Consider the following 21577-nt stretch of genomic DNA (forward strand, 5'->3'; position numbering starts at 1 on the left):
TTAATTAGCAATCTCGTTGTGCGAGGCCCCTTGGGGAAGAGTGACCATAATATGGTGGAATTCTGCATTAGGATGGAGAATGAAACAGTTAATTCAGAGACCATGGTCCAGAACTTAAAGAAGGGTAACTTTGAAGGTATGAGGTGTGAATTGGCTAGGATAGATTGGAGAATGATACTTAAGGGGTTGACTGTGGATGGGCAATGGCAGACATTTAGAGACCGCATGGATGAAATACAACAATTGTACATTCCTGTCTGGCGTAAAAATAAAAAAGGGAAGGTGGCTCAACCGTGGCTATCAAGGGAAATCAGGGATAGTATTAAAGCCAAGGAACTGGCATACAAATTGGCCAGAAATAGCAGCGAACCCGGGGACTGGGAGAAATTTAGAACTCAGCAGAGGAGGACAAAGGGTTTGATTAGGGCAGGGAAAATGGAGTACGAGAAGAAGCTTGCAGGGAACATTAAGGCGGATTGCAAAAGTTTCTATAGATATGTAAAGAGAAAAAGGTTAGTAAAGACAAACGTAGGTCCCCTGCAGTCAGAATCAGGGGCAGTCATAACAGGGAACAAAGAAATGGCAGACCAATTGAACAAGTACTTTGGTTCGGTATTCACTAAGGAGGACACAAACAACCTTCCGGATATAAAAGGGGTCAGAGGGTCTAGTAAGGAGGAGGAACTGAGGGAAATCCTTATTAGTCAGCCTGACCTCAGTAGTGGGTAAAATGATGGAATCAATTATTAAGGATGTCATAGCAGTGCATTTGGAAAGAGGTGACATGATAGGTCCAAGTCAGCATGGATTTGTGAAAGGGAAATCATGCTTGACAAATCTTCTGGAATTTTTTGAGGATGTTTCCAGTAGAGTGGACAAGGGAGAACCAGTTGATGTGGTATATTTGGACTTTCAGAAGGCTTTCGACAAGGTCCCACACAAGAGATTGATGTGCAAAGTTAAAGCACATGGGATTGGGGGTAGTGTGTTGACATGGATTGAGAACTGGTTGTCAGACAGGAAGCAAAGAGTAGGAGTAAATGGGTACTTTTCAGAATGGCAGGCAGTGACTAGTGGGGTACCGCAAGGTTCTGTGCTGGGGCCCCAGCTGCTTACACTGTACATTAATGATTTAGACGAGGGGATTCAATGTAGTATCTCCAAATTTGCGGATGATACTAAGTTGGGTGGCAGTGTGAGCTGCGAGGAGGAAGCTATGAGGCTGCAGAGTGACTTGGATAGGTTAGGTGAGTGGGCAAATGCATGGCAGATTGAGTATAATGTGGATAAATGTGAAGTTATCCACTTTGGTGGTAAAAACAGAGAGACAGACTATTATCTGAATGGTGACAGATTAGGAAAAGGAGAGGTGCAACGAGACCTGGGTGTCATGATACATCAGTCATTGAAGGTTGGCATGCAGGTACAGCAGGCGGTTAAGAAAGCAAATGGCATGTTGGCCTTCATAGCGAGGGGATTTGAGTACAGGGGCAGGGAGGTGTTGCTACAGTTGTACAGGGCCTTGGTGAGGCCACACCTGGAGTATTGTGTACAGTTTTGGTCTCCTAACTTGAGGAAGGACATTCTTGCTATTGAGGGAGTGCAGCGAAGGTTCACCAGACTGATTCCTGGGATGGTGGGACTGACCTATCAAGAAAGACTGGATCAACTGGGCTTGTATTCACTGGAGTTCAGAAGAATGAGAGGGGACCTCATAGAAACGTTTAAAATTCTGACGGGTTTAGACAGGTTAGATGCAGGAAGAATGTTCCCAATGTTGAGGAAGTCCAGAACCAGGGGTCACAGTCTAAGGATAAGGGGTAAGCCATTTAGGACCGAGATGAGGAGAAACTTCTTCACCCAGAGAGTGGTGAACCTGTGGAATTCTCTACCACAGAAAGTTGTTGAGGCCAATTCACTAAATATATTCAAAAGGGAGTTAGATGAAGTCCTTACTACTAGGGGCATCAAGGGGTATGGCGAGAAAGCAGGAAGGGGGTACTGAAGTTGCATGTTCAGCCATGAACTCATTGAATGGCGGTGCAGGCTAGAAGGGCCGAATGGCCTACTCCTGCACCTATTTTTCTATGTTTCTATGTCTTTAAAATTATGAAAGGTTTGGAGAGAGTGGATACTGATGTTTCCACTTGTGTGAGGAAGAGCATAACTAGAGGCCATCAAAATAAGATAGTCACCAAGAAATTGAATAGAAATGTCTTTACCCAGAGAGTGGTGAGAATGTGGGACTCGCTAGCACAGGGAGTGGTTGAAGCGAATACTATAGATGCATTTAAGGGAGGCAAGGCAAGCATATGAGGGAGAAGGGAATAGAGGGTTATGCTGATAGATTTAGATGAGGAAAGACAGGAGGAGGCTCAAGTGGAATATAAACGCCGGCATGGACTGATTGAGCTGATTGGCCTGTTTCTGTGCCACATATCCTATGTAATCCTATGTTCTCTCTCAGTCACACACACATGATCTTACCTCCATGTGCCCAAAGGTTTGAACTAAGGGAATAATTTCCAGGTTACTGCTCTCAGCCAACTGTTGGATCTTGTCGATATCATCAGAACTGCACGGTGAAAACAAAATGGAATTAGCACAAATGTACAACGACACATCCAGGGGTATTCAATATTTAGGAAGGATAGACAGGAAGGAAAAGGAGGTGGGGTAGCGTTAATGGTTAAAGAGGAGATTAACGCAACAGTAAGGACATTAGCTTGGATGATGTGGAATCTATATGGGTAGAGCTGCGAAACCCCCAAGGGCAGAAAACGTTAGTGGGAGTTGTGTACAGACCACCAAACGGTAGTCGGGAGGTTGGGGATGGCATCAAACAGGAAATTAGGGACGCGTGCATATAGGACCGAGATGAGGAGAACATTTTTCACGCAGAGAGTGGTGAACCTGTGAAATTCTCTCCCACAGAAAGTTGTTGAGTCCAGTTCGTTGGATATATTCAAGAGGGAGTTAGATGTGGCCCTTACGCCTAAGGGGATCGGGGGTATGGAGAGAAGGCGGGAGTGGGGTACTGAAGTTGCATGAGCATATTGAATGGCGGTGCAGGCTGAAAGGGTCGGGGCGGGGGGGGGGGGGAGAGGGGGTGTCGGGTCTCGGTCGGGGTGGGGGGGAGCGGGTGTCGGGGCGGGGCGGGGGGAGCGGGTGGCGGGTCTCGGGTGTCGGGTTGGGGCGGGGGGAGAGCGGGTGTCGGGTCGGGGTGGGGGGGGGGGGAGCGGGTCTCGGGTGTCGGGTCTGGATCGGGACGGGGGGGGGGGGGGGGGCGGGTGTCGGCTCTGGATCGGGCCAGGGGGTGGGGGAGGGGGTGTCGGGTCTCGGTCGGGGCGGGGGGGGGAGTGGGTGTCGGGGCGGGGGTGGAGCGGGTCTCGGGTGTCGGGTCTGGTCGGCGGAGGGGAGCGGGTGTCGGTCGGGGCGGGGGGTGGGGGGGGAGCGGGTGTCGGTCGGGGCGGGGGGTGGGGGGGGAGCGAGTGTCGGTCGGGGCGGGGGGTGGGGGGGGAGCGAGTGTCGGGTCTGGTCGGGGGGTGGGGGGGGAGCGGGTGTCGGTCGGGGCGGGGGGTGGGGGGGGAGCGAGTGTCGGGTCTGGTCGGCGGAGGGGAGCGGGTGTCGGGTCGGGGCGGGGGGTGGGGGGGGAGCGGGTGTCGGGTCGGGGCGGGGGGTGGGGGGGGAGCGGGTGTCGGTCGGGGCGGGGGGTGGGGGGGGAGCGGGTGTCGGGTCTGGTCGGGGGGTGGGGGGGGAGCGGGTGTCGGTCGGGGCGGGGGGTGGGGGGGGAGCGGGTGTCGGTCGGGGCGGGGGGTGGGGGGGGAGCGGGTGTCGGTCGGGGCGGGGGTGGAGTGGGTCTCGGGTGTCGGGTCTGGTCGGGCGGGGAGCAGGAGCTGGCCGTGGGAGGAGCCTCATTCACGCAGCCCCAGTGAGGCCATTCGACCAGGGCTAGGGGCTGCGTGCTTCGGGCCCCTCCCACACAGTTCGGTGCCTGGAGCTACTGCACTTGCGTGCCGACTGTAGCGCGCATGTGCAGAGGTCCCGGCACTGTTTTCAGCGCCGGGACCTGGCTCCGCCCCCCCACAGCTCGTGCTGGCTGCGCCGAGGGCCACAGGACCTGTAAGTCGGTGGAGAATACTGAGGATTTTTTTAGGCGCCGTTTTAGGCGCAAAAAACGGGCGCCCAGCTTAGAGGGGCGCCCGTTTTTTTTCTTGTGGAAACTTGGGCCCTATGTTTCTATGTTTCTTACTCACATCACAGAGACTCCAGAGGTACATTGTGTAAAGATTACTGGATGCCATGTAACTCACTCACAGGTATCCATTATTCTTATTGCCTATAATTTATTCCTGGGTATCTTGTTATTCTATAACTAAACCATCCAGACCCTAAGATTCAGCCTGCAACCAACTCCTCTGTGTCTATTATTGGCCTCAGCACCCTGGGCTAGGGAGCCCCGGAACGGGGTGAGGGGAGAAGAAAGGGAAGAGAGGAATAAAGCCAAGATTCCCCACCCATGCTCATTACCAAGTGATCCCTACTGGAAAGTGTGTGTGTAAATGTCAGGCGAGCAAAGGATTGGGTTTGGTTGCTGTCTTCAACAGTCAAATAGCCTGCTATCACTCACCATCCAGGGTCAGTCGGGAGAACGGATATTTAGACGGGGTGCTGGAGCATTGCTGGGACCTATGGAACTGCACCCCAGCAAGTCAGTGCCGTCAGCAGAGAGGAGGGACAACACTGTGTACCGACTGCAGTGCAAACAGTGACACAGAGTAGAACACCGGAACAGGAGTAAAAAGGTACCTCGTTAAACTTTACAATAGAAGTACACGCACTATAGTTTGGAATAATCAGGAGCTGATGGAACAAGGCCAGCAGCTCTCGTCGGGTCCTACCTGAATGCATAGGTGGACTTGAGGATTTCAAGACTGTCATGGTAAGGAAAGGTATCCTCATACTCCATTAATATACCATTGACCCCGATGCTCGACAGAAGGGGAAAGATCTGAAACAAAGAGTAGAATATTTACACCCAGGCTGCATCTGTACAACTTCCATCTCAGTCCCGCTCTCTCAGGGGGAAATTCACACATTGACTCTTGTCTTTTGTGCATCCTCCAGTTAACCAGAGTGCACAGATTTAAGGTGATTGGCAGTAGAACCAGAGGCGACACGAGAACAGCTTTTTTTTTAAATGCAACGTGTGGTTAGGATTTGGAATGCACTGCTTGATAGGGTGTTGGAGACAGATTAAATCGTAGCTTTCAAAAGGGAATTGGATAAATACTTGGAGAAGTAATTGCAAGGGATATGGGGAAAGAACGGGGGAGTGGGACTAACTGGGTCGCTCTTCGAAAGAGCCGGCGCAGACTCGATGGGCCGAATGGCCGCCTTCTGTGTGGTACTATTCTATGATTCTTTGCCCCACCATCGGCGGCCGTGCCTTCAGCCGTCTGTACCCAAGCTCTGGAATTTCCCCCCCTAAACCTCTCCAGCTCTCCTCCTTTAAGACGCTCCTTAAAACCTACCTTTATGACCAAGCTTTTGGTCACCTGCCTAATGTCTGCTTATGTAGCTCGGTGCTGTTGCAGGTTGTTGTCTTTATATCGCTCTCTCAGACACCAGTCAGTGTGCAGATATCACCCTGTATATTCCTTTCTCATGGAGCTATCTATACAGATGTACTGTACCTCACAGCACTGCCTGTACATCTGCAGACATGTATCCAAGTCATGTGGCCACATTATTTAAGAAGGGGAAAAAATTGGATTCCAAGAATTATTGGCACATGAGTTTGCTACCAATTGTAGGAAGACTGTTGGAAAACAATGTACAGGAATCGATTTATGACCACTTGGTGAGTTTGGCTGTTTTTTGACACTCCCAGCAAGGAACCATGAATCGCACTTTTCTATCCCGATTGATCACTTGCTACAAAGAACTCAATCGGGTGGATTGTGGCATTTCTGTTGATGTTATATACCTGGATTTCCAGAAAGCATTTGATAAAGTACCACATAGAAGGTTAAAGAATACAATTAGATTATATGGGATTAATGTACAGACATTGTGCTACATAGATAACTGGCTGAGATATCATAGTTCTCATTCATGGGAGATTCTGACTGGGGCCTCCTCACAATGTGGTTCCAATGGGCTGTGTTAGGGAAACAGTTGTTCATTTTTATTAATGACCCAGAAGAGGACATTGGTAAAGTTGTTCAAGACGTAAGTAATATCGATTAAAATCAACATTTTGTAGGCTGATCAAGATAAGTTAGGGGAATTGACAGATGTCTTTAATGTGAATAAATATAATTCATTTGGGGTTGGGAAATTGCTGGCCTGTTTATACATTGCAGAGAGCCGTTCACAGCAATGAGATAAGTGATCAGTTAATCCAGTTTTAGTAGTGTTGGATTCAAGGAGGAATGTTGGCCTGGACCATGGGAGAATTCCCTGCTCTTATTCAAAAAAAAGTGTCAAGGGACCTTTTACAGCTATCCTCTGTTCAACATCTCAAGTGAAAGATGGCACCTCTGACAGTGCAGCACTCCCTTAGTGCCAGCCTAAATTAAGTGCTGCAGTGGGGATTGAACCTACAAACTTCTGACAAGGTGAGAGCCAAGCTGATGGGTTGTTTTAACATTCATTCTCGATCTTCTTTCCTTCAAAGTGAAAAGGTTCAACTGTTACCAATCGTTGTAACTTAAAGCCTGGAACCATCCACCTCACTGTCCCTTTAACTATAGTGCACCAAACATGCGCATCCTATTTTAAAATGTAGCTTTTCCACCGTGCTACACAGGCGATGAGGTTCTGCACAACAGAGATGTCAAGCCACAGGGTGAAACTAGGACTTGTTCTCTTGCTTCAGTTTTAGTTCTCAGTGAACCAGGCCTGTTAGGAACATAGGAAAAGGACGAGGCCATTCAGCCCCTCAGGCCTGCTCTACCAATCAATTAGATCATGGCTGATCTGTATTTCTCCATTTACCTGCTTTGTCGCAAATCCCCTCGATTCCCCTGCCCAACACAAATCTAAATCGATCTCAGTCTCGAGATTGTCCCCCAGTATTCACAGCCTTCTGGGGGGGGGGGGGGGGGGGGTAAGAGTTCCAAATTTCTACTACCCTTTGTGTGAAAAAGTGCTTCGCGATTTCGTTCCTGGATGGCCTGGCTTTAATTTTAAGATTATGTCGCCATGTTCTTGATTCCCCCACCAGAGGAAATCGTTTCTCTGTAGCTACCCCATCAAATCGTTTTAACATTTTAAATTAGATCACCTCTCAATCTCATATACTCAAAAGAAAACAAGGTTAGCTTATGCAACCTGTCCTGATCATTTGACCCTTTAAGCCCCCTGGTCGATTGCCCATTTAAGTTGAAAAAGAAATGTAGATGTGTTTCAAGCCCCCCCCCAACCACAATCTCCCCGAGTGCTTTCTGCCAATTGCTGGAGACACAGTGCAAGCTTGAAACAGGGAACTGAGCAATTGCAAAAAGTGTTCAACACAGGAGGCTGGTTCACAGTCAGGAGTTAAATGATCAGTAGATTCAGGTATTAGACCATGGGTGCTTCTGCTCCCTCACATGTACAGCCAGGCATTCCCTCCCAGACACAGGACTCTCTATCGTCTTCTCGCTAATCTACATCGGCCATTCAGGGTCTCACACCATTGTATCGGGCCCTCTCCCAATGTGAACATTACATAGTAGTTACAGCACAGATACAGGCCAATCGAACCAACAGGTCGAGGCTGATGTTTATGCTTCACACAAGCCTTCTCCCACCTTACTTCATCTCACCCTATCAACATAATCTTCTATTCCTTTCTCCCTCGTGTACTTAGAGATTCCCTTAAATGCATCCATGCTATTTGTTTGAATCACTACATCTCTTACCTGTTGCAAATATGAAAGTTTGGGTGCAGCTCCTTTGAGGTCCAAGTGCACGATTCTCATCCCTGAAGGACCATAATCCTTCTGTTGCCGTGGATTTGATTTCACTCCTGTATTTGGCTCGACCTTTCCCTGCTGGACTTTTGGCGGAGCCACATCCTCCAGTTTTTGATTAATCTCCATTTTGTGGTCATTTTCTATTACTCCATGTTTACTCCAAAAGCTATCTTTTTCAGGAGCATCCAATTGCTTTGTTCTAAAACAGAGAGGCATTTACCTTCAAATCAGCAGAGTCATTCAAACACAATTCTCTACAGACAACAGGTCCTCCAAACTGGGAAACTGGTGGGATTGGGGGAGGAGGAAGCAGTCGACTGGCCATTAAAATGTAAATCTCCATGTTCAGCCATAAAAAAGAAATGACTTGATTTAGTTAAATTAGGGCGAAGGTAGAAGAGGGTTAGCATCTATGGGAAGTGAGAGGGGAGGAGAAAGAAATTGTAAGGGAAAAAAATTGATGGGGATTTGTTTAAAAACATGATGAACATTCATCATTTAAGGAAATGGAATTTTAAAAAAAAGAGATTCAAGATTTTGTCAACAGTAGGAGGGTAGCAGACGATAGGGAGGACCAGAGGCCTGAGTGGGGGATGAGAAGGAGGGTAGAAAGGACTCTGATGGGAATTGGGAACAAGCTGGGAGGCTCGATAAGAAAAACTTGGCAGAGTGTCAAAACACGAGGAATTTACAGGTGCTTAAAAGTAACTTGGTAAAATTAATAACTTGGGGAGAGTAGGAAATGGTTGTAATAAAAATAAAATTCACTGAGAAGGTGGAAGAAGCTGGAGGCCTGACTTGGAAGGAGCGGGGGAGAGTGGGAGCCGGTGTACCTCAAGCAGAAAATCAAGGTCTGTGATTCGATAGAGAACTCGGACACTGTCCCTGGTACAGGCAATCGTAGCCACTGATTAACGGTCACTCAGCATCCTGGCCTGCCGATGATGCTCCCATGGAGACCCTCACCACCCTGTTCCCATGGAGATCCTCACCACCCTGTTCCCATGGAGACCCTCACCACCCTGTTCCCATGGAGACCCTACCATCCTGTCTGCCAGATGGAAATAGGGTTAATAGCTCACCCGATGACTCAGTGGACAAGAACCCGCAGCAGCAACAAAAAAAAACTCCCGCCATGGCCTGCACCCACCTGCGGCCAGGCCCTGCACCCAGCTGTGATCGTGCCCAGGCCGACCTGAAGCTTCACCCCACTCCAGGATATTTTCTGCGACAGCAACTCCCAAACCCGTGACACAAGAACACAAGAAATAGGAGCAGGAGTTGGCCATTTGACCGTTCGAGCCTGCTCCGCCATTTAATAAAATCAAGGCTGATCTGATCATGCTCTCAGTTCCACTTCCCTGCCCGCTCCCCATAACCCTTTATTCCCTTATCACTCAAAAATTTGTCTATCTCCGCCTTAAATATATTCAATGACCCAGCTTCCACAGCTCTCTGGGGCAGAGAATTCCACAGATTTACAACCCTCGGAGAAGAAATTCCTCCTCATCTCAGTTTTAAATGGGCGGTCCCTTATTCTGAGACTATGCCTCCTAGATCTAGTGTCCCCTATGAGTGGAAATATCCTCTCTGCATCCAACTTGTCCAATCCTCTCATTATCTTATGTTTTGATAAGATCACCTCTCATTTTTCTGAACTCCAATGAATATAGGCCCAACTTACTCAACCTATCTTCATAAGTCAACCCCCTCACCTCCGAAATCAACCTAATGAACCTTCTCTGAACAGCCTCCAATGCAAGTATATCCTTCCTTAAATACAGAGACCAAAACTGTACGCAGTTCTCCAGGTGTGGCCTCATCAATACCCTGTACAGTTGTAGCAGGACTTCTCTGCTTTTATACTCTATCCCCCTTGCAATAAAGGCCAACATTTAATTTGCCTTCCTGATTACTTGCTGTACCTGCATACTAACTTTGTGTTTCATGCACAAGGTGACCTCCACCACCTGGAAGGACAAGGGCAGCGGGCCCATGGGAACACCATCACTTCCAAGTTCCAAGTCACACACCATCCTGACTTTGACATATATCGGCCGTTATATCACTGTCGCTGGGTCAAAACTCTGGAGCTCCCTAACCAACAGCACTGTAGGAGTACCTTCACCACACGGACTGCAAGGGCAACAAGGGATGAGCAATAAATGCCGACCTTGCCAGCGACACACACATGCGGAGAATAAATTAAAAAAATATATAACTTACTTTGATATGAAATATATCTTCAAGCCTATAATTACTACAATCAGCAGACCCAAGAACCGCAACGTGTTTATGGAGTTTATCCGTAACATGTCTGTTTGCATTCCTGCAGAAAAGAGAAAAGATTATTGATGAATTAAAAAAGGCTTAAATTAGCAGAATTTATGCGACCTAAAATATAGACTTGCATTTATATTGCTCTAGAACAACCTCAGAATGTCCCAAAGACCTTCACAATTAAGTACTTTTGAAGTGTAGCCACTGTAATGTGGGAAATGCGGCAGCCAATTTGCACACAGCAAGCTCCTACAAACAGCAACGTGATAAGCGATCAGTTATCCCATTTGGGCAGTACAATCCTCACCACTTAAAAACTCCACGTTTAAAAACGGGCAGTGGCTTATATCCATTTTCTATTTCTATGAACATCAATTTCAAAAATGCCGCTGTGGTGCTTTACGTGCTCCATTTAATTCGGGCAGAAACAGCCGAGATTAGTCATTACTTTGCACCTCATTAAGGTGTAGTGAATGCAAGAACATCTGTAAATAGCATTTTGGTAATGTTCAATTATCTTGCGTATTTATAATCCCCTCCAAGTAGTGTGGGATTACAGTTTGTAGTGCAGTTTAAATCTCTCTCTTTACCCAGTCTCCTTCTCCCTCCCCCACTCTTCCACCCCCCCCTCTCGCGCCCCGCCACTTCCCTGCCCGCCGGCCCTCTCGCCCCCCACCCCAGTCGCTTCCCTGCCCGCCACCACTCTCAGCCGCGTGAAATGAGAGCGGGACCGCACTTCCGGTTCGGGCGGGAGGCATTGGCGGAGCTTAACAGACGCACGTGCAGAAAAAACACAGTACAAATAGTTACTCCCTTTAAATAAAGTTACAGGTTAAGAGTGGAGCTACACAGAAGGTAGATTCCTGCCACTTACTGAAACAGTGCTATCACTTTATACTGGCTCCAGTATAAACACACTCACACGAGCGTGCCCGCTATAAGATGTGGGGACTGTATTGACTGAGGGCTGAATACTCGCCCTGAAAAGTGCCGCGTAGTCTTTTACTTCCACCTGAACCGGGCCTTGGTTTAACGTCTCATCCAAAAGGAGTCACCAAGCTGCCAAGAGACGAGACCACCTCAGTTCCATGAGTCCTTCGTAGAGCATAATCGGCCAACCACCTCCTGCAACACTGGCCTCAGGTGGCACCTGGAATCAGTACAAGAGTAACTTTTTTTTTTTTAAATGCACCCAGGCAGCATGGTTTGAAGCAGGTGGATTTTTGGGCACTTTGAAATTCACTGTAATAAAATAGAATGTGCACAGACATGTTCCTGTTAGAGCAACAAGAGTTGATTTCTTCTCTCTTTCTCATATAGGGGTGAAGGTCTGCTGTGTTGCCATGCGTTAGGATGAGTCGTGGTTTGAGGGACTGTCCCTCTATTAGCAAGGCGGAGGGGTTAGAAGGAGGCAAGGCTGCGGTGTCAAAGGTAGACTTTGTTCCACAGAAGACCTCAGTGATGTGGAGCTGTTTTTCCTTTGGTTGGAAATGTTGGGCGAGTCTGCTTTGCTACAATCTCTGGTACCGCAAACCAGACTATTCCCATAGGGAATGCCACACATACTCCAGAGAAGCTCCGACTGTGAATGGGGGAGGGGGGGTTGGGATTGGGTCCAAAAATCTGCCGTCGTCTGACCCTCTGGGAAGCAGTCACAAGCAAGTGACGGTAGACAGAATGCAAAAAAGACCCAAAACTTTTCCTACCTTCAGAAATCTGCATTCAAAGATCGTGTGTGTCGGGAGCCCCTCACTTCCACCAGTATCAGCTAGCCTGGCAGCCGCTACGCCTCGTACTATGGGTGCAACTCACCCAAGCACTATAGTGGGGCGAAAACAGGAAGCTTGTAGCTGCAGCTCCGGTTTGCCAGGGTGGCCGTATGTAAATAAGGCCAGTGGCAACTTGGTGGGTGTATCATGGAACAGTTCCAGAAGAGCATGGTTTGAAATAGGTGGATTTGTGGGCACTTTGAAATTCACTGTAATAAAATAGGATGTGCAGTACATGTTCCTGTTACAACAATACGAGTTGATTTCTAGAAGGAGGCAAGGCTGTGGTGTTGAAGGTAGACTTTGTTCCCGTTTGCCGGGGGGATGGTGAGCCTTATAAAAGGCGCAAGCCATAAGCAGCTATGACACGCCTTTCCTGGCTGGAAGAATTTCTTGCACTGTTAATGCTCCCAAAACCTATTGTCGTTCCCCCACTTCCTTCGCTACATCATTGGCAGCCTTGCCTTCAGCTGTCTAGGCCCCAATCTCTGCCATTCCCTCCCTAAACCGCGCCACATCTCTCGCCACCTTTAAGATGCAGCTTAAAACCTACCTCTTACACCAAGCATTTGGTCACCTGTCCTAACGTATCCTTCTTTAGCTCTGTGTCGAATTTTGTCTGATAATGTAGCTACGAATGATTTACCATGTTAAAGATGCTATATAAATGCAAGTTGTTGTTGAAACAGAAGGGAAATTCACCCCCAATATGGCTGACTCTGAAAGCCTTCTCAAAAAGCCTAGCAAGCCACTCAGCTGCAATTGTTACGGCAATTACAGATAGGAGCCTTCCTCATATTTGAGAGCAAAGAAGATCAAACAAAATAAAATGACAGTAGACAGAACTTTCATTTTACGGAGTGTTGCAACATGGATTATTTTTGTCATCTCTGCAATCAAAGGGAAAATACACAAAATGTCAGTACGTACCGACCCAGCCGTATTGTCACAGGCTGGACTCGCAGGATCGGAGCTGGGCCCCGAGCCGGAGCTGGGACTCTCTCACTCTAGAATCAAGCTACCAACTTTTTCTCTCAGAAACCATATCCTGGTGCATCCAGCTTAACGGCAGTAAGTACAGATAAGCCGGGGTGTGGCACAGGGTGATGGGCGGATCCAAATGCTGAGAAGCTGTGACAGGTACTGAGTTCAATGATCATACTTTGAAAGCACATTTAACAAGAGATGTTGTGAGCTGAGAGAGGTGGTCTGCTGCCAACACTGTTGCTACCACGGTTTCTACGACGACCGCACCCCACAGTTTCATAAAGAACCACGCAGTCAATGTTCCCTTTAATTTTATTTTTGGGTGCACGGCTCCTTTAACAGGCTGCGTGGCCCAATCAAATTTCCACCGTGCGCTGTTTTTCCATTTTAAATGTGGTGACCGGCCTGCACAGAACCTCCGAACTGCTGCGCATGTGCGCAGCTTAACGGGAACATTGCATGCAGTCCCATGACAAATGAATCATTCTTCTTCCCTGTTATGTACAACAAGCAAAGCGGTTATGGACGAGTTACACAGCATACCGACTGACCCTCTGCCATCTTCTCGAGGGCAGCCAAAGATGGGCATTAAACGCAGCTCTTTCCAGCGGCGCTCACATTCCAAGAATCAATATTTTTTTTTTTAAAAAAGGACGAGGTTTACAAAATCAGATAGAAAGAGGGAGTTAGATTTTCAGTTTGTGGCCTGGCATTGCAGATCAGCCACCTGTTATCAGAAACAAATTGCATTTCCATCTACCCCAAGGAATCTATTCAACCAGGCCCTGCAGTGTCTCATTCAGAAAAAGTTTAGCATTAACCTCCAGCATCTCTACCTCGGCTATCAATTAGTCCCAGTTAATTTCTACGATTAATGCAGTTCTTTTTTAAATGGAGATTTTTTTTTTAAATGCATGTTAATTGCGGAAGTACCTAGGTAGGAATTTTAAGATAATTACAATCAAATGTTGCCTTGACACAGTCATTCATTGACCTCCCGGCCCATCACATTCGGAACTGCCAGCAGTACACCTCACAACTCCTCACATTGCGGCCAACATGTCCTCATGTGCCGGTGCCAGTAAAAAGGAAATTTAATGACCGAGGATGGGACGACCTTGGATCTAGCCTGGAGGCGACAAAGTTTGAACAGGTTCCCATTGGTTCTATAGTTTAGTTCCACTCCAGCGGGGAGCTTGTTGAGAGTGAGATGGAGCATTGCAGCGAGGAGGATCGAGAAGAACGTTGGCGTGATGACACAGCCCTGCTTGACCCTGGTCCGGACGTGGATTGGGTCTGTGGTGGATCCGTTGATCAGGATCACGAGAGTGTTTAAAGACCAGGCCCTCAAATCTGTCACCAAGCTTATGGTCTACAGGGCAGTAGTGATACCCGCCCTTCTATATGGCTCAGAGATTTGGACCATATACAGTAGACACCTCAAAGCACTGGAGAAGTACCACCAACGCTGCCCCCGCAAGATCCTGCAAATCCATTGGGAGGATAGACGCACCGATGTTAGAGTCCTCAACCAGGCCAACATCCCCAGCATTGAAGCACTGACCACACTCGACCAGTTCCGTTGGGCGGACCACATCGTCCACATGCCTGACACGAGACTCCCAAAGCAAGCGCTCTACTTGGAACTCCTTCACGGCAAACGAGCCAAAGGTGGGGCAGATGAAAACATTACAAGGACACCCTCAAAGCCTTCCTGATAAAATGCAACATCCCCACCGGCATCTGGGAGTCCCTGGCCAACGACTGCCCTAAGTGGAGGAAATGCATCCGGGAGGGCGCTGAGCACCTCAAGTTTCATCGCTGAGAGCATGCAGAAATCAAGCGCAGGCAACGGAAAGAGCGTGCGGCAAACCTGTCCCACCCACCCCTTCCCTCAACGACTATCTGTCCCCCCTGTGACAGGGACTGTGGTTCTCGTATTGGACTGTTCAGCCACTTAAGGACTCATTTTTAGAGTGGAAGCAAGCCTTCCTCGATTCCGAGGGACTGCCTATGATGATGATGATCGGATTAGGGTCAAAGGAGCAGGAAGCGGGTCTCATGGACAGGATGAACTCGGAAAGGTCATGAGAGGAGATTGGAGAGAAACTGGAGAAAGATGTGAGGTCAGGGCGAGAGGAGGGGTGATCCTTCATGGAAGTTTGGCCCGGTGGGCTAGGGGAAGGAAGAGGCAGCCGAATGGATGGTCTCAATCTTAGGGACAAAGAACTCCATGAGCTCCTCACACTTATTGTCGGAGGTGTGGGTGGAGACTGGGGAGAGGGGTTTAAAAAGACAGTTAACAGCGGAGAATAGAAGCCGGCGTTTATCTTTACATTCCAGAATGATTCTGGAATAGTGAGCGATTTTGGCAGACGAGAGCAGGACCCGACAATGCTTTAAGTGGCCCAGCCAGATCTGGCGGTGAATGGCTAAACCAGTTGTCCGCCATATCCGTTCAAAAGTATTAGGGACGCAGACTTGAAGTATGGTTACTGTTTTAACGTAAGAATCGCAACAGTCAATTTCTGCACAGCAATCTTCCACAAACAGCAATGAGATAACGACCAGATAATCTAATTTTTTTTTTGGTACTGTTGGTTGAGGGATAAATGTTGGCCTAGGCATCGGGGAGAAGTCCCATGCTCTTCTTTAAATAGTGCCATGGCATATTTTACGTCCACCAGAGAGGGCAGGCAGGGCCTCAGTTTAAAGTCTCAGCTGAAAGATAGCACCTCCAACAGTGCAGCACTCCCTCAGTACTGCAATGGAGTGGAGTGAAGGCTGATCTCATACCCAGCCTCTAGGTTACACTGTCCAGTAGCTAAGAATTCTTGGGCCCTTAGCCACCAAGAATATTCAAGGCCTCTCCACAACAATCACCATCCCCACCCATTAGGACACAAATCTGCGGTAAAATGCATGCAGAAATGGGCCTGTAGATTATTATTAATGCATGTGTAAATAAAGGCCATAATCCCAATTAAAAAGGTGCCTAGCAAGGTCCCATATCTCAGACTTTCCTTACAGACTATAAGGCACACATTCAGTGTAACAGAAGGAGCTACCCTGGGCAACTTGTGCCAGCCATCTGGATATTTAAATCCAATGCCAGGCAGCCACCAAGTGCTACTGGGCAAACTACTATCTCCGGTTGCCAACTGTAGATGGAGGCATTCCTAGAGATTTCATCACACAACCACCTGCTTCCAACCGCCCGGCGAAACCACCTTTATTCTCCCATTTCCAATATTTTTATAACTAATAAAAATATAAGAAAATGAAGGGGGAAAAAAAACATGTTTTTGTTTTAATGCCTCTATAATATTTCTCCCGGGTGTGATGTGTTGGAGATGTGTCTTTACTTCCTGGAGATGTCCAGGTCAACCCTGGAGGGTTGGCAACCGTGCCGCTGCCGGGGCTTGTACACCTGGTCCAAGGGGACAAGTGACCCTGTGACAGGCAAAACAGTATCACCTTGCAGTCTGGCCAGCAGTCCCCAGGACGTGTCACTGCCATATTCAGCATTAAACACAGCTGTTCAAAGGTGGGGCTGTTGGGACACCGCGGTGCCTGCGGGAAAGGGCTCGAGTCACTGGGGTCTTTGCTGGACTGTTGAGCGGCGCTGGTGTGGCTCCTCTCCCCCAGCCCCCGGCCCCCGGCTGCTCACCTCCGCGACCAGGCATGTCCCCTCGCCCCGTCCGCCGCCACCGATCGCTTTCCGCTTACCGCAGCCCGCTTAAAGCACAGACTGCCGAGCCAGCCAGGTACAAGATTCTTCCCTCCTCCTCCTCCACGCTCCGTCCCTGCTCTGCTCTGCTCAGCCCGCCCCTCTCTCTCTCTCTCTCTCTCTCCCTCCCGGGAGCCCCCAGCTTCGGGTCTTTCTCTGATCACTGCGGCCGCAGCTCCGGCATTTCCCGTCCGGGGACCGAAATTCGGCTCACCTGCCTTAAAAGGGGCAGGACTGCACCCATGAGGTCGGCTGCAAAGTATTCACTGTGCAGAAGGTATTCATTTATACAATCATACATTTTTTTAAATCTCTGTATTTAACCTATATAAAATGGACTAAATTACAAAAAATAACCCCTAATTTCAGTGTCGCACAGTAATGGGTGAGTGAAATTTTCATCCTGTGATCACCTAAACTGTGGAAATTACCCAATTCTAGATTCTGCCTTTAAATATTTGTGCTGAACAGTCTATTGAACTGTAATAACATCAGGGTGAAATACTGATGCCCACAGGACTGGTACTGAGGGTAGGAGCAAAGTGCTTCACAGTCAATTAAGTACATTTATAGTGTAGTCACTGTTGTAATGTAGGGGAACACGAGAACCATTTTGCGCACAGCAAGGTCCGAGATGTCATGTTTGTAACTACAATGTAACACCACCGTATTACTGTATACACTCAACTTAGATGCACACTTTGACCACAGGGGGCGAACTTGTGGGAGACACTCCTTTAATTTGATTTGATATGTTTTAAAGTTTAATTTGTTTTAATTGTCGGGTTTTAGTATAGGGGACACTTGTAAAATTTATGGCTTGTTAAAAAAAAATCAAAAATAAATACAAAAATCATCAAAAAACACAAAAAAAAGGGCACATGAAAATTGTTTGGAGTGTCCCCCAGATCGGGGGGCACTTGATTTAACTGCTTTGTTTTTCCAAAAGAATTGTGGGAGACACTCCTTACCTGATCACACAGGTATATAAAGGGAGGTCCCACGCAGGGTCATCACTTCTGGAGTTCTGTAATAAAGAGCTAAGGTCACAGAGTGGCCTTGTCCCTGGAATGTGCCTCGTGTGGTTTCATGCTGTAGAGTAAGGACTTTACATGACAGACTGAAATGGAATAAATGACCAGATAATTTGTTTATGATGTTGGTCGAGGGATAAATATTAGCCAGGAGAACACCTCTGCTCTTCTTAAAAAAAGTACCATGGGATCTTTTATATCCACCTGACTGGGCCTTGGTTTAATGTGTCATCCAACAGTGCACCACTTCCTCAGTACTGCACTGAAATATCAGCCTAGATTACATAGAATCTACAGCATAGAAACAGACCATTCGGCCCAACTTGTCTATGCTGGTGTTTATACTCCACACGGGCCTCTTCACACCATTCCCCCATATCTCTCTATTCCCTTCTCCATCATCATCATCATGGGCAGTCCCTTGGAATCAAGGAAGACTTGCTTCCACTCTAAAAATAAGTCCTTAGGTGGCTGAACAGTTCAATACGAGAACCACAGTCCCTGTCACAGGTGGGACAGATAGTCATTGAGGGAAGGGGTGGGTGGGACTGGTTTGCCGCACACTCCTTCCACTGCCTGCGCTTGATTTCTGCATGCTCTCAGCGACGAGACTCGAGGTGCTCAGCGCCCTCCCAGATGCACTTCCCCCAATTAGGGCGGTCTTTGGCCAGGGACTCCCAGATGTCAGTGGGGGATGTTGCACTTTATCAGAGAGGCTTTGAGGGTGCCCTTGTAATGTTTCCTCTGCCCACCTTTGGCTCGTTTGCCGTGAAGGAGTTCCAAGTAGAGCGCTTGCTTTGGGAGTCTTGTGTCTGGCATGCAAACTATGTGGCCTGCCCAGCGGAGCTGATCAAATGCGGTTAGTGCTTCAATGCTGGGGATGTTGGCCTGATCGAGGATGCTAATGTTGGTGCGTCTGCCTCCCAGGGGATTTGTAGAATCTTGCGGAGTCGTTGGTGGTACTTCTCCAGCGACTTGAGGTGTCTACTGTACATGGTCCATGTCTCTGAGCCAGACAGGAAGGCGGGTATTATTACAGCCCTGTAGACCATGAGCTTGGTGGCAGATTTGAGGGCCTGGTCTTCAAACACTTTTTTCCTCAGGCGGCCGAAGGCTGCACTGGAGGTGGTGTTGAATCTCGTTGTCAATGTCTGGTCTTGTTGATAAGAGGCTCCCGAGATATGGGTAATGGTCCACGTTGTCCAGGGCCGCGCTGTGGATCTTGATGACTGGGGGGCAGTGCTGTGCGGCAAGGACAGGCTGGTGGAGGACCTTTGTCTTACGGACGTTTAGTGTAAGGCCCATGCTTTCGTATGCCTCAGTAAATACGTCGACTATGTCCTGGAGTTCAGCCTCTGTGTGCGCGCAGACGCAGGCATCGTCCGCGTACTGTAGCTCGACAACAGAGATTGGGGTGGTTTTGGACCTGGCCTGGAGACGACGAAGGTTGAACAGCTTCCCACTGGTTCTGGAGTTTAGTTCCACTTCAGCGGGGAGCTTGTTGACTGTGAGGTGGAACATGGCAGCGAGGAAGATTGAGAAGAGGGTTGGGGCAATGACTCAGCCCTGTTTGACCCCGGCCCGGACGTGGATTGGGTCTGTGATGGATCCGTTGGTAAGGATCACGGTTTGCATGTCGTCGTGGAGCAGGCGAAGGATGTTGACAAACTTTTGGGGGCATCCGAAACGGAGGAGGACACTCCATAGACCCTCGCGGTTGACAGTGTCAAAGGCCTTTGTAAGGTCGAAGGCGGCCATGTATAAGGGCTGGTGCTGCTCCCTGCATTTTTCCTGCAGCTGTCGCGCTGCAAAGATCATGTCTGTTGTGCCCTGTCGGGGATGAAATCCGCACTGCGACTCCGGGAGGAGCTCCCCGACCACGGGGAGAAGACGGTTGAGGAGGACTCTAGCGATGACTTTCCCAGTGGCTGATAACAGGGAGATTCCTCTGTAGTTGCCGCAGTCGGACTTATCCCCTTTTTTAAAGATGGTCACGATTACTGCATCTCTGAGATCTCCCGGCATGTACTCCTCCCTCCAGATGAGAGAGATGAGATCATGTCTTTGTGCCAGTAGTGCCTCTCCGCCATACTTCAGTGTCTCAGCAGGGATTCCATCCGCTCCCGTAACCTTGTTTTTTAGCTGTCTTTTGGCTTTTTCTACCTCGTGCAGTGTTGGGGTCTCACTGAGGTGGTGGCGGGTAGCATGCTGCAGGATGGAGTCGAGAACACTCGAATCAAAGGCAAAGTCTCGATTGAGGAGATCTTCGAAGTGCTCCTTCCAGCGGGCCCTGACTGCCTCGGTGTCCTTGATGAGTGTTTCCCCGTTCTTGGCCAGCAGTGGGGTGGGGCCTTGGGTGATTGGGCTGTAGGTGGACTTGACTGCGATGAGGAATCCTCGCACATCATGGTTGTTGGCCAGCTGCTGTATCTCCGGTGGTTTCTCCATCTACCATCTATTCTTTAGGTCCTGGGTTTTTTGTTGGACCTCAGCCTTAACCATCTGTAATGCTGCCTTGCTGCTCCCGAGTTGGGTTGTTGTTTAAGGCTCAGAAATGCCCTGCGCTTGTGATCTATTAGCTCCTGGATCTCCTGGTCATTCTCATCAAACCAGTCCTGGTGTTTCCTGGTTGACTGGTTGAGTGACCGAGCGTCTCTTTGCAGGCACTGGTTCTGGAGGCCTGGAGGGCAGACCAAGCGCTGTGGGCATTCTGCGTCTCAGGGTCATCAAGGCACGCCAGGTTAGCTGTGAGGCACTGACTGCATGGGGCTCTCTCAGTTGGGTCTTTGAGTGCCCCGGCATTGACTTTTTTGGGGCACTGCTTCTGCTGCCCCCTCCGCTTTGGGGCTATGTTGCTGTCAATGACGCATCGGATTAACTGGTGGTCCGTCCAGCAGTTGTCAGCTCCTGTCATGGCGCGGATATTGAGCACATCCTTGCGATCCCTGGCCCGGACAATGACATCGTCGAGCAGGTGCCAGTGTTTGGAGCGAGGGTGTTGCCACGATGCCTTGTATTTATCCCTCTGGAGGAACAAGGTGTTGGTGATGACAAGGGAAGCCTTCCATTAAATGCAATTCTATCTACTTCAACCACTCCATGTGGCAGTGAGTTCCGCATTGTCATCAATCTCAGCATAAAGAAATTCCTTCTACATTCTTTATTTGATCAATTAGTGGCAAACCTATATTTATGGCATGTGCTTATTTGTACTGGCAAAATGCTTCACCCTTTGTTTCTGATTAGTCCCCTTGGAGGATAAGCCACACCCTGAAGTTTCACAGGAATGTGTCACTGGAACCGCCCATCCCAAGGTCTCACTGACTTTGCAAATTGTAACTCGATCCACTTTGACTTCCTGAAGTGACAGAGGACAGAGCACCCCAGAAGACAGCAAGGGCCGGCCAAAATCCCGTACCCCATTCCAAGTACATGCTTCCACAGCCAAAGTGCTTTATCCCAGTCCCAGTACAGGCCTCCCCCAGCCAAAGTCCCGCACCCCAGCACAAGTGCATTCCTCCCCGAGCCGAAGTGCCTTGTCCCAGCGCAAGTGCATCTTCCCCCCCACCACCATAGATGGGGCTTTGTGTACGGATTGTTAACAGGTTTATTGGGTATGAAGTGAATAGTGACAGTGTCGTGACTTCTGGATATCATCCACTCCAACGATGTTCCTTGTAGAGGGTTGGAACAACGTGATCCGTCTTCCCTGAGTTTCCTCTCTCCCCTCTGATTTCCCCCCCGGTATCGCTCTCATTCCCCCCCAACCACCAGCCTCTCTCTTGCTTCCACCCCCCCCCGCAGCATCTCTCT

The 21577-nt window shown here is 48.8% G+C and overlaps 2 protein-coding genes across 6 annotated transcripts in view; one reads left to right on the forward strand and one right to left on the reverse strand.

Annotated features, from left to right (window-relative positions):
- LOC139281281 (hexosaminidase D-like) overlaps positions 1-21577 on the reverse strand; it is an 88371-nt gene that overhangs the window by 44062 nt on the left and 22732 nt on the right. For 2 of the 5 annotated variants that reach the window (XM_070901387.1, XM_070901386.1), the window contains exons 2-5: positions 10191-10293; positions 7911-8163; positions 4902-5011; positions 2488-2575 (exon numbers count right to left, since the gene is read on the reverse strand). In XM_070901387.1, coding sequence (XP_070757488.1) covers positions 2488-2575; positions 4902-5011; positions 7911-8163; positions 10191-10291 — 552 coding nt within the window. In that variant the 5' untranslated portion in view covers positions 10292-10293. Of the gene's footprint in view, positions 1-2487; positions 2576-4901; positions 5012-7910; positions 8164-10190; positions 10294-11118; positions 11395-16670; positions 16755-21577 lie in introns of those variants that run through there. The other 3 variants (XM_070901384.1, XM_070901385.1, XM_070901388.1) reach the window with 3 other exon arrangements.
- The window catches only part of mlst8 (MTOR associated protein, LST8 homolog (S. cerevisiae)), a 30545-nt gene continuing 25881 nt past the window's right edge, over positions 16914-21577 (forward strand). Inside the window, exon 1 of the mRNA XM_070901391.1 lies at positions 16914-17007. The gene's annotated coding sequence lies outside the window, so the exon portion shown is untranslated. The remainder of the gene's footprint in view (positions 17008-21577) is intronic.

Source organism: Pristiophorus japonicus, chromosome 15 (genome assembly GCF_044704955.1).
Source record: "Pristiophorus japonicus isolate sPriJap1 chromosome 15, sPriJap1.hap1, whole genome shotgun sequence".
Lineage (NCBI taxonomy): Eukaryota > Metazoa > Chordata > Chondrichthyes > Pristiophoridae > Pristiophorus > Pristiophorus japonicus.